We start from the raw sequence: 13656 nt of genomic DNA on the forward strand, positions 1-13656 counted from the left end.
TGTGCAGAAGACCCAAAGGAGAGAATAAACCCTGCATGGTGCACTGGCTTTTTATTCTGTAACATTTGATACTACTTTACCTTTTTTTTTTTTACTTTACCTTAAACATTTGTTTTCCTTGACTGAATTTTTGTAAATTACTCAACAAATTAAAAAATTTGATATTTTAAATCATTTTGATTCTTACCTTCCATAGCACTAGCAATCCGCATTTGTCAGGAAATAACTCCCGGCCTGATTCCCTCTCGGAATTCTTTCAAGGACCAAAATGGGAGCATGAAATCGCTTTCACTGTAAAGTGGCAGAGAAACTCCTTGTTACTTACCACACAACATTTCTGAATAATAAATAGGAACGGGTACTTGTACCTTTATACTGTAAGGTAGATTGGCACCCGATAAATTATAATGTGAAATGTTGGGACTTTAGAAGGCGTCCACAGAAGAGCTTTTAAGTATTGTTAAGGCTATTCGGTACTATTGACAAGACTATTAAGTACTCTTGTCATCAGCCCTGAGTTTAATATTTGGGCAGATATAAATTTTCTTCTGTGAACGGTTTTACTCACCTGGAAAACTGAGGTTTGAATGTATTGGAGTCGCACCTGTAGAAATAGTGGGAGCCAGAGGACTTGAGAAAAGGTTGGATGGCAGAGCAGGAATGGAATTCTTCCCACTGTGGCTGCCACCTGACTGCCTAGAGGTGAGGAAAGCACCTCCCCTTCTGCAGAGAGGAAGTCCAGACCCAGAGCACTCGCACCCGGAATCCGAAGGCATTGCCCATAGGGAACTAACAGAGGGTGTGAGAGGCAACTGCATGTGAAGTGAATTTAAAAGTGTGCTGGCAAAGTTTGGAGGAGGAACATAGATTATGAGGGTATTCTAATCAGCATACATGGTAATTAGAAATTAACTATATTGATTCCATTGCTATTAATTGGAAGTAGGTATGGAACTCTATTTAATGTGGTGTTTTCTTTTAGGAACATTCCTGGTAGGAACACACCTTACTAGTATGTTTCTTTTAGGAACATACCTTACTCTTGGTCTGTCCTCTCTCCTAGTTTTCCCACTGGTCTCTTCCACAGGGTCGCTCTCCCTCCAGGTGTCTGGGGACGGCAGCTGTGCTGGTTGGAGGGGTGATACTGTAGAGGTTAGAGTGGCGAGCCGAGTAACTGTTGTGCAGTAGAAACTAAGTGGAGGTTTTCTAAAGCAGAAATCAGGTCCAGTTTCATCATTCATCTTACTGACCTCCTTGAAGGCAGATAGTGCTGTACTTACCGTTGTGAACCAAACGTCCACTTAGATACGGGAGGACTGTTGTCCTGAGGTGAACATTATCAGTGAAGACCTGGAGGAGGATGTGACTCATTGACAGACCTGCAGCGAGTGACTTGCTTCCTTGTTCTAATGGCTTTTTAAAAAGCTAGCATAACTCTTCTGCCTGTCCTTTTTTGCTCGTCTCTTTCTGCTGGGGAGCCACAGAACAGTTTTACCAACCTGTAGACGGCTTGACTTTAAAACACAGATCGGATTGTCTCTCTCCTGCATTGCAAAAGGTTTTATTTTTAATCACCCGGAGCAAAAAAGTCGTCCCAGTTCGGTTCGTTGCCATTTGCACAATCCTGGGCCTCAGTGCCTCATTCTCCATCAGTACATTGTCCGGTAATGCAAACACTTTTCGGCACCGACTGAAGAAGAACCCATTAGAAAAGTGGATCAACTGCCAACTTACGCCAGTACGTGAAAATTGCATCAAATGTCCAAAACATTTTAAATTTTGAATTATTTTTAAGGTTTTATGTAATATATATAGTTGATTAAAAAATAGAATGGGTAGTAAAAGTCAATGGCTTTGTTTAAAAAATGATAGACTAAAGAAAACAGTTGAAGTTTATTAACCAAAAAATAAGCAGCGTTTGATAATGTAGGAAGGCGGTAATTATGGTCACATTATCTGAGATGCAGAGCCAAGAGTGTTTTCAGATCTGCAGGGGAAGAGAGTTTAGAGATGAGGGTGCTTTTTAAGGGTGGATGAATGGGTGGATGGATATTTACTTATTTATATGTTTATTTATTTATAAATTAAGTCTTCATTTAGCACTTTAAGTAAAAAGCAGATTTTTATTGCTTTCTTTAGAGTTAATAAGAATTCCAGACACAACTGTTTCATAAACATGTAGATTTTTATGTAAACCTATAAAACTATAGATTTTTCTGTCTCATGTAGTCATGCTTAAAAATACTACTTATCTCTGAATACCATTTGCCACTAAAAGGAATAACGAGCCTTGAGAGAAACGACTGGTTTTAGGTCTAAGGCAGGAAATGTACAAGTTGAGCCTGGAACACTTTGTCATACCAGAAAGCACAGAAGTCATCGGAGGGTTCCAGGGCTTTGTCAAAAGAACTCAGAAGCTGTCCTGAGTAAGCCCTCTGTAAGCTCATATCAATAAAGACATAAACTACAGTGGATTGAAGCATATCAAGTATGTTTCAATTCTATGAGTTCATAATTACACATGAAAAATAAAACCCCACTTGTCATGTTTGGAAAATATTAGGGAACTACCTCTTCACTTTGAACACTGGTACTAATAAAAGGAAAGAATCAGGTATCTTTTCTGCCTTTCTTATATGATGGTACCTCGGGGGGAAGTTTCTCTTTATAGAGTTATTCCAGCTAGTAAATCAAGAGTGAATGAGAGAATATCACTTTGAAGTCTCTAGAGAATTGCTGGGTCTAGGCAAATGCCACCAATGGCTAATGTGTCACAAAAGGAGTCAGTCAGGCATGAGGGAAGTTCAGACACTGCAGGAGTAGTCTTTCCGCCCCACCCCTCAATTAGAACGTGAATCAGATCAAGCCTTTTGATCAAGTTAGCTGTGCATAAAATACCAGGGACAGGATCACACTGTAAGGTATACAAATGTCAAATCTGTATTGTGCCCCTAAACTAATATAACTGATACACTATTGTAAACCAACTATACTAACATTTTTTAAAAAACAGTGAAAAAAGAAAAAGAATACAAAGGACAGAGGAATGTGTTAAATAACTCCAATGGGGTGCAGTGAGCAAAACCCAGATTGTGGAAACTCTACAAGACATCCAGTTCCTTCCACAACAGTAAAAAAAAAAAAAAAAAAAAAAACCCTGCAAGGGAAATATTAGAAATGGAGAAGAAACCTATAAATAAAAGAAATGTAAAGTACATATCAAAGAATCATAGTATATGAACCTTATTTGAATGCAGATTCAAACAACAAAATTATAAGACATTATAGCACATATTTGATGATGTTAAGAAACTTTTTATTTTTAGGTGTGATAATACTATAATGGTTTGGTTTTTTAAATGTCCTTATCTTTTAGAGACATGCTGAATTATTTATAGATAAAATGATGGGATGCTTGGCATCTGCTTCAAAATAATCTGGCCTGGGGACGGAGGAATGTTGGGTTGGGGGCAGAGAATGTTGATGGAAGTATAAGTGAAACAAGATCGGCAAAGTATTGATAAGCATTGAAGTCTAGAAGTAAACACGTGTTATTGTTGTTCTGTTCTCTCTCCTTTTGCATGTATCAGGAAGCCGCTGAAATAAAAGCGCACACACACAGTGCTGTGTGTACATGATGTAGGGTATGATTACCTCCGTACAGCAGAGCTGGGGAGAGGGTAGTGGAAGATATCAAGATTAAGTGCTCATGAAGCACGTCGTGGAGAACTTTGGGTTCTGCTCTGTTGGATGAGCCGCCATTGGAGGGTTTTGAACTGAGGAGAGAAAGATCTGGTTTGTGCCAATAGGATCACTGCGTGTTGTGATAAGACCGGGGCAGGGTGGGGGTGGGGGGGTCGTGAACTGGAAGAGCAGGAACAGACTTTTGCAAAACGGCAGGCTGACGGAAGTTTGGATCCTACTGGGAAGGTGGAGGCAGCAGGATTTGCTGGTGGACTGGATGTAGCAGTGAGGGAAAGGGAGGAGGCAAGAATGATGGTGTTTTAGACCAGCAGGTTGCTGTGGGTAAGCAGTGAAAGTGCTGTGAAATAAAGTACAAAGCTAAAAGATTAGTGGGCACTGTTACAGACCTGATACTTTTCAATCCCACACACAGACTTGTAGTGAGACTCCAATAAGGATAAATTAGGGATCCCAGAAACTGCAGAAGATTTGAGTCCAGTTGAGGGAGATGAAAAATGAGGCTGTGTGAACAACACATGCGAGTCAGTATCGTGACAAATGTATAGAATAGAGCGAAAGATCAAAACAAGGGCTTAGCCAAACCCGGACTTGTACATCCCTTAGATTTCTGCCTGGGGTCCCCCCACCTGGGATGGGTGTCTGTGTTTCTGAGTTAACTTTTTCCTTGTAGACAAATAAACTTGTTTGTTTGTTTTTTTGTTTCTAGTTGGGGAATGGCGGTCAATGTGTATTCTACCTCGATAACCCAAGAGACTATGAGCAGACATGACATCATCGCATGGGTTAATGACATAGTATCTTTAAACTACACAAAAGTGGAACAGCTTTGTTCAGGTAAGAGATTATCTTTTAAGTATTTACCTAAATGTTTACTGTCTGTCGTGTGGAATGTGATTTTATGAACCACAGATGATGTATTTAGGGTAGGAAAAATATATATCAGTATCGATATATACCTCACAGGGAAGCTCAGGTGAAACTGAAGAATGTTTGGGGGAAACTCCTCAAGAACGTCTGAGAGCATAGAGCCGTCCCGATGCATACTTGGAACAGTCGCACTTGAGCCCTGCGATGCCTCTAACGGGTCTTCCAGCCTCCTCTCCGTCATCCCGTCGGCCACCACAGATTGGGACTTGCAACTCTCATCCTTAAAAGCCTGGAGGGCTCTGCGTTGTCCTTCTCTTGAGATAAAATTCAAACTCTTTTATGTGGTTGATACAGTCCTTCTGGTCCAGCTGCAACCCACGTCCTCAGTTTCATTGTCCTCGTCTCTCTTCCCCGGGTCTCAGCCCCGCAGAATACTCCTTGTTCCCCGAAGACTCCTTCCCTTTTGCATCCCCTAGCTTTTTCCACACACCCTTTGCTGAGAAGGTCTTTTCCTCCTCTTTTCGTTTATGATCAAATCCCTCCCATTCACACTTTAAAGTCTGACTCAGTTGTGGCTGCCTCCCTCTGTGAAGGGTTCCCTGAAACACTGGGCCTGCCCTTCTGGCGTCACCCCTGCCACACTGTGTTAGGAGCTCTAACTCCTCCCCTGAAGGCGCCTAGAGTCCTTGAGAACAAGACTGTACTTGAGTTTTATTTTTTTTGAATGCCTGCAATGACATCACGTCTTGTATATAAAGTAGGTCTGTAGGGAATGTATATTGAGTTATACTTGTTTAAATAATAAAAGATTCAACTTCAATGATAAAGTAGGGGCATGTTATAAAAACATGCCACTGATAAAGTAAGTCATTCATAGATGTATGTATTCATCAAAGGAACAAATAGTCTTCCTTTGGAAACAGGAAGTATTTTCTTCTTGTGAACTAGTGGTGAGAGACTTCCCCCCTGGCTCTGATGCGAAAATGGTATTGGAAGATAGAGTACATTACTGAAGTGTACTCACGTGCAATCCGGGAAGCGTAATCAGTGCATGCAGTCATCGGGCTCATCTGGTGCAGTGCTGTTGGCTGCTTTGCTGTCTTCCCCAGTGCGCTGGGTGTAAAAAGATTTCAGGAGCGCAGTCCGAATTTGGAAGTTTTGGAAAGCCCCCAGATGTGCCTAAGTGCTGTGCCCACCAGTGAATACACTCTCTCTGTGCAGGTCTGAATCTTATCACAACGGACTGAAGGACTGACTTCCAGTACTGTCGATACCTCTTCTCTCGTGATCATTTTTCCCGTGAGGCAGGCAGTGAGGTTGGCCGGACCTAGGCATTGCCTCACCCACTGCTCTGTGCCCAGGCCTCAAACGTGATGTCCTGTGGTTTGTGAGGTCAAGAGTGGGTGATAGCTAACCAGTTTCTTGCCCTCCAGGACGATCGAGGCTTAGGCTGTGATGCTGTGGCAGGTGCATGTTGTTGGCCTAATAAGTGGCTCGAACAGCTACTGTCTACGACCCCTGTCGTATCTCACTCAGCTTCAGATTGCCACTCAGTCAGATGTTTACTGTGCTGTTCTTGCTGTGCATTCCTGTGCCCTCTTATATTTTATTTTTATTTGCTCCAAAAAAAATAAAAACAAGATTCTCTGTTATTAGCAATCCCTTTGTTAATAGCACATACCACTTTGTATTGGTACTAATGTAATCTGCCCCACAAAGTTGGTGTATGTACATGTGGATAAGGAGAGTGGGGGGTGGTTATCAAGAAAGACCCAGGGCGGAAGGGGATGAGGAAGAGAGTCATAGAGAAAATTCCCAGTCATGGGTCTTAAATGTTAAAAGAATCCATGAGGAGCTTCCTGTGCAATACACTTGGAGAGTCTTTGCTAGCAAATGAAAGCAAATCGGAGGTTTCTTTAGATAAATAAAATTTTATGAGTAATGTACATAATTTCCTTGAAGATCTTTCAAATTTCTTAAGCCATATTCACCAAAATTTTAAGTAGCATTTGTGAAGGATTCTTAAACCACATTTGTGCAGTTATTTGAAAGTAAGCATCGGCGTGCATTTTGCAACCATTTGTAGTATGTTACTCTCAGGTGTGGCTTGATGAAACCTGTAGAGTCAATTTTGATCACTGCAAAATGGGGAATTTCCATTGGAATAACTGCCTGGCTACCAAAGATGACACGATAGACAGTTGAGAAGAATAAAGTTTAGATGATAGATACTACCTTTCTGCTCTGGAATGTGTTTTTTGCTGGGGAATAAAATGTTTGTTTATGTTGGGAAATAGTTTCTTTAAAGTAGAAACTGTGGATGATATGCATTTATAACAACCTGCAGAGCTGCTTGAAAATGCAAATTCTGAAGATCCTTGACCTTCTAAGTCAGTATCTCCGGGTGTGAAGCCCAAAATCTGCATCATAACAAGCACCCCGAGTGCTTTGTGCTGCCGCCAAGAGCTTGTAGTGCATTTTTGAGAAAACCCAAACCACTAAAACTGTAGTTAAATTATCCAAAACCCTAGCTGGCGCAGTTTCCTTATTCATAATTTAGTCTGTGACTTTTGCCTTGTCTTCAGCAATGGCATTTAGCAGGAGAATCCTGTCTTCTTATTTATTTATGAATTCATTTATTTATACCTTCCATCGTTCTGGAAAACACTTAAGGCAGCTAGGACAGTGCTGTTAGAGTAAGAACAAAGCCAAGTATTGCTGACCTAAGTGATTTACTCTCATTATGCTTAGGAATAGTCAAATTTCTGGGACTGATGCATTTTCTTCAAATTTTCATTCTTTTAAATTGAAATGTCTGATTTTATTTTAGTAGTATGCTGTGGGGAAACGTACACAAAATACCTTCACATGTTTCAACTGATTTTTTTGTTGCTGCTGTTCAATATGATCATTTCCTTCTCTCTTTCCTAAAGACTTGGGCTTTAACTCTGGCAGTCCTCCTTTGGTGGGTTTTTTTTCTTTTTGTATTACTTCCTATTTTATTTTTTATTTCCAGCTAAGAGATCTCCCTCCAGCTAATACTAAAACTAATTCAGCTCTCCTATAGTTCATAAAAAGCTGAAATACTGTTTCACACTTGTGTTCAGAATTTCCTATCTTTATAAAACATCGCGGTTGTTTTTAATGTGAGCATTTTTAAAACTCTTTAAAGGAAAAATGGTACAAGAAGGTATAATACTTGGAAATACATTGCAGTAAGTTGTAAAACAGTGACTCATTCTTATCTCCTGTGATTTTATCCCAAGGATATAACCTTATGAAAATTTTTGAACATTAAATCTGAGTCATATAATCATGTATGTATTTGGTTTGCATTCAGTTTCATTTCTTATGAAAAGCAAGTTCAAGCGAAAAAAAAAATATGCTGTGTAAATGGAGAGCAGACTATCAATGGATGTGAATAATGCCTACAATACAGCGGTATACTGCTCATCGAAACCTGTTTGAAAATGAGTAGTATTTGTAGGTTTTCCATGGTGGAATGGGGGCTTAAATCATGTAAACTATTAGATTGGCTCTGCTTAAAAATATTTTGTTTTAGTTTAATTGTTTATAAATTTTATAGGGCTTTTGGCAGGGTGAGATGTTTTGTTTTTACTTTAGTGCCAGCTCCAGCCAGTTTACTGGATATTTTACAAGGTAGTCAAGAGGGAGAAAGGACAGCTAGGGCTAAAACTCCCTGAAAGCAGCTTTAGCAAGTTGAGATGATAGAAAAGGTCGTAGGTTATATGGGGAGGAAGAACAAAAAGAAATGGGAACAGGGAAGTGTGAGGGGAACAGAAGAAACATATCATTTTCTTTCCTTTTCACCCCTTATCCCCTACCCTCACCAGCTTCTCTGTGATGGCCATTTTTCTGCGTCCAGTCCTCTTCCCTAGGCGGGATCTAAGCAGCAGAGCCATTGGGTCCACTGCTGGCTCACTGCCCACGCTCAGCCACCTGAGCACCTGCCTAGTGACTCCCCTACTCCTCAGAAGGCCAGTGCAGGCTGCCCTTGCTGTCTGCGCAGTCTTCCCCTCCTCCTTCCCCCACCCCGTCCTGGCCGGGCAGATGTTCATGTCGCACACGTGTGATTCAATGCACATGTCGGGTGGGCACTGCCTGGCTCTGTCACTATGCTGGTTAACAGCTCACTCATTTTCCTAAGCATTTTAATATTTTACTAAAGTGTCATTTGAATTAAGCCATTTTTTTAGGTGGTAAGTTAGCTGTTTTCTTGACTATCTTAAAAAAACAAAAACAAAACAGGAAAAGGATCAGGGTTTGATTCCATTTCAGCTTACGCTTCTCCTAATTGTTCCAGGCCTTGTCTGGGATCAAATTTCTGGTAGTCTTCCAGAAAAACTTCTGAATCTCGCTGATCACGTTGTCACCACTGTAGTCACATCTACAATTCTGGGTCCTCGATTGCGCCCAGCAGGGTCAGGGCTTTACAGTAATGCTGTGAGAGTCACCATGGGGTGGCTGTCCATCCATCATGCCCAGGGCTTGTAGCCCGGGCCGGGGGCTCCGGAGAGCATTCTTTGTGGCCACTTTTGATTGCAGTCTGGGCTTATTAAATAGGCTGATCCCATCCTAGTGCGTTGTCCCTTCTGCCTTCTTTCCTCTATCTGCAGAGACCTCTGTCAGGAGGACAGGTTAGTGATGAAATCAGCTCAGAGTCTAAATTTAGTAGACCTCTCCTTGGCTCTCTTGAACTGAAACCAAGTAAGGATATTTCATCAGTATCTGTAAGCTCAAGAGCTTACATACTTAGCTTTATAAAATCATAGATTGTTATTTGCTGCGAGAAAGTTAAGTCATCTTGGATTGTGTTACTGTTGTTAGAGATGTAATCATAATGGAATGATACTGGAATTTCATTTGTTTGTGATGTATTATGTAGAGAGGTGGGGGCTTTTTGTTTATTTTTTTGCTGATAGTTTTCCTCTAATTTAAAGATAAGTTTACTTGGTCTCAGCATACCAACTAATTGCAGAGCAAGGGGGCAAAAAGTGACTTGGACAATGAGGGGAGGGAGGGGTCCAGCCTCAGGTTCAGTTGTTGTAATAGACAGTAAACTCTGGTGTCTCAACTAACGTGCTAGTTAAAAGGGAGGTTATCCCTGACCAGGTGGCTCAGGTGGTTAGAGCATCATCCCACGCACCAAAAAGGTCATGGGTTTGATCCCTAGTCAGGGCACACATCTAGGTTGTGGGGTCCGTCCCTGTTTAGGGTACAAAAGGGAGACAACCAATAGATGTTTCTCTCTCTGTGTCCCTTTCTCTGTCTCTCTAAAATCAATAAACATATCCTTGGGTGAGGATTTAAAGGGGGGGTTGTTTTTTGAGCAGTATATAGAACACAGTAACTTTTTCTTCTAATTTTTTTATTTGCATGTATCTTGATACGTTATAGCTAAAACTAAACAAGTTGGTGTTTTTGTTTTTATTGTGTTTTTTAAACTATTTTTGTAATGCTAAATACTGTTGGGGAAAAGTATATATACATTCACTCTCTTTTATCAAACTGCCACTAGAAGTTTTTTTACATATGTGTATGGAATGATACACCTTTCAAAGCAGTAACGTCTTTATCTTTCTCGTTACTGTATTTGGTTGTGATACTCAACTTAGTTTTATTTAACAGACATATTTTGAGGCCTTCTTTGAGCTAGGCCTTGGGGACCCAGATAAAGACTGGTCATTGTCCTCTAAGAGCTTAACCCAGCAGGGTACTCTCCTGCAAAAGACTAGAGTCGACACTGGGGAAAGTGCCATTTTGCAAGAACTTTGAGCTTTACCAAGGGGTGGGGTCGGGGAACCCAGGGAGCCTGTGGAGAAGGACCTTCATTCAGATTCTTAGGAGTGGCTGGGTGCTGCTTGGGTGACTTGGAAGTGCCATAGTTTGGGAAACACTTCAGAATTCCTCCCTCTTGAGTCAGATGGGGTGACAGTACTTGGGATACCGTGCGTTTTATTAGGTACAGCCCTTACATGCTCGAAGCATGTTGTCTTCGCCAAGAGAAATGTTAGAGTGTTTCCTGATGATCTCATCGTGTGACTATGTGAAAATCGTTTTTACTCTATTCAAAGCAACTATGCATACATATGGGATGTTCTCAGGGAACTATAGAATTTCTCATTTCTTTGGGGGAAATGCAATACATGATGACATGTTATCAGAAACTTAAACAAAATGATTGTCTTTGGGAATTCTCAATAAGATCACAAAAGTTTAATTGTAGGAATCTGTATAAAGCAATACCCTTAATTGAGTGCTAGACTTTTCATCTCTTATTTATTTTCCTTTACTGGAAAAAGTCTCAGTCTCTAGGGTTCTTAGTAAGTATATTACTAACTTACAAACTTTCTGTCATGCAATTCCTTGGGTTCAGGTGTATTTTCTTCTTATCTACTGTAGTAAGATGGCTGAGTTTTACCTGCTGAAAAACCATGAATGGTTCTTGATTGTGAGTTGAGAGATGAGAAGTGTTTTGTCCCAGGGGTTGGTAATCACAACAAGTGTAGGGCGGGGCTAGGTGGTGAGGGTGATACCAATGAGGGTCTGGGGCTTACAATAGTGAATGAACCTCTGAAGCCCCAGCATCAACTCCATCAGCTCTACTGCCTGGGGGCCTGACTGCCTAAGGAAATGGCCCCAGGGATCCCCGTCAAGGGTAGGGGGAGATGGCGTTGGAGCCCAAGGAAGTGGTGTATTTCAGACTCATTTGTAATTCATTATTCCAGTGTCAGAAACCTTCAGAGCCCCTTCTCTTCTGATTTTGTCTTTATGATAAGATGCTTCCTTTTAAAGCATATGATGGTATGTTTATTTTGAAGTCATTCACCAAGATCTATAAAAACCAGTATCTTCACAAGAAAAAAAAATGTATATTCCAACATATTGTAAATTATTTTGATTTTTTTCTAAAGATGTCAGTTACTTTACATGGTGGATATGTCCCCGATAAAACATTATTTTGCATTTGTATTGCTATTTTTTCTTTCCCTTTGCCTCTTTTCAGTTTTAATCATCTAAAGACTTTAACAGGAGGAGTCTAAAAGTGGGGAGAGATAGTCATTTCCTTTTATAAATGAACTTGTGATTACTTAAGCACCTCATATGTTTATCTGGGGAAAGGCGTAAGGACTGGAGAAGCCCTCAAATGTTTTTCAGTAGATAAAGTGAAGGATCGGAGGAATGTGTTCATACCCTTTCTGTGTTAGTGGGAGGCCAAGCGCCTCATTTTAGTCTTTGATTCTTTGCCCTTTGAATCTAAAACATGCATTTTAGAAACTCGTATTTCATATCTGAAACAATCCTATTCAATCCTATTCAGTTTTAAAGCTCTGATTATTTGAACCAGGCATGATGATGTCATAATGCCGCAACTTTTACATATGTGCCTTTACCATTTTCAGTGTGCTTTTATATGTAGTATTCATGTAGTTCTTACAAACGACCCTGTGCAGAAGATGAATAATAGGAGGTTGTTATTTCTATGTCATGTGAGGACAAAAGCTCAGAGAAGCCAAGTCACAGCTGTCGCTAGAACAGGAATCTCCTCAGCTCACATCTTGTGTGGTCCTGGCTCTGTGTATGGTAGCTGTGGGTGTGGTAGAGTAGAGGGCACACTGTGTGTGTGTGTGTGTGTGTGTGTTTCTGATTTTGTCCATGTCCATTTATCAAGAACCCATTGGACATCTCCTCTAGGGACAGAGGTGTCAGAAAAGAAGGTCATATCACCCCTTTCAATTACATTCTAGTTGAAAAAGGGGGACATATCTGGTAATTCTGCTAAAGATGAGGATGTGACCCAATAGTACCATCATCATCAAGAACTTTTTTTTTTTTAACTAGAGGTAACAAGACACTAATACAAAAACACAGGCATTCCTCCCAGTCTTATAAAATTCTTCCTGGTTCCACCTAGCCACACCTAGGCGGGGTGAGGTGAGAGCCTCACCTTCTCTGCCTGTTCTGCTCTCCTCTTCTAGCTGTCTTTCCCTCCAAGCACGACAAGGTGGCTCTGCGATTTCGCCATCTGCCTTTTGATAGCTATTCAGCTCTCTCAGAATAATGTCTGGTGAGCGAAGCAAGATAATGTCTCCTTACAATAAATGCACATATACACACGTGTGCACGATCCACCATTGGAATCCCAAGAATGTGCCCCTTCAGAGGCTGAACCCAGGCTTCTTTAAAAAACTTGCCCCTGGCAGGACTTCACAACCTCATTTCCTCCTTTCTGTGCTATTGAGAAAAATAGAACATCTTCTAGAATAGCTTTTAACAAGCTTGGTCCCCCATAGGATTTATGCCTCAAGATATCACTGTTTTCCATGTATTTAATTTAGTTCAGTAAACCCGTATTGTAACAGCTATGCTAAGAGCCTCCATCAGAACTTCTCTAACTCTTTAATATGAAAGGTTGGTGTTCACTTAGTCTCACATAAAGGGACATGCTAATGGAACATTTAAGAATAGTCGCCCATTTTCCATCCAGTTCTGTCCCCCTCTTCCCGTGTGTGTTTCCCAACTCCAGCCAGGAGGCAGTTAGTTCCTAAACCTTCTCCATAGAGAAATTCTAGAGCTGCCGGTGGTTCACAGTCACAGCGGACACTGTGCTAGCACAGGACAAAGATGAGTTGGGCACCGTCCCCAGTCTTAGAGTTGTTCACCAATCAGCTAAGAGAGATAGCTAATTAAAACGTAAGCATACAACTGCTGGGTCTCCTTAGCCACTATAGTAATTCTGTGCTGGGAACAGATAATCTCCATAGGGAAGGTGAGGTTTAGGCTAAACTTAAAGAATGAGAATTTCTATTCAAGTGTAAAAGGTGGCAAAGGGACATTTCAGGCAGAAAATGTCTGAGCAAGGCAGAGAGAAGGCGTGTTTTGCACATACATGCACGCGTAAAGCTCTGAAACGTGTATTAGGAGGGGAGGCGGCAGAAGAGGGACAGTAATGTTTCAGGTGATAAATGCTGTAGCGTTCGAAGAAAGGGAAGATCATTTCAGTCTAGAACAGCTTGTCTTAGCCTTGTTGGGGTCTTCGGCCAAACATCCATACAGATTTAA

General features: G+C 41.0%; 1 protein-coding gene across 5 annotated transcripts in view; it reads left to right on the forward strand.

The window, feature by feature from the left end:
* The window catches only part of MAPRE2 (microtubule associated protein RP/EB family member 2), a 133495-nt gene that overhangs the window by 72171 nt on the left and 47668 nt on the right, over nt 1–13656 (forward strand). For 4 of the 5 annotated variants that reach the window (XM_053913419.1, XM_045187962.2, XM_045187961.2 and 1 more), the window contains one exon: nt 4412–4539. The exons of the other annotated variant lie outside the window; for it this stretch is intronic. In XM_053913419.1, the coding sequence (XP_053769394.1) occupies nt 4419–4539 (121 nt within the window). In that variant the 5' untranslated portion in view covers nt 4412–4418. The remainder of the gene's footprint in view (nt 1–4411; nt 4540–13656) is intronic. 5 annotated transcript variants of the gene reach the window in all.

This window comes from Desmodus rotundus, chromosome 10, assembly GCF_022682495.2.
Source record: "Desmodus rotundus isolate HL8 chromosome 10, HLdesRot8A.1, whole genome shotgun sequence".
Lineage (NCBI taxonomy): Eukaryota > Metazoa > Chordata > Mammalia > Chiroptera > Phyllostomidae > Desmodus > Desmodus rotundus.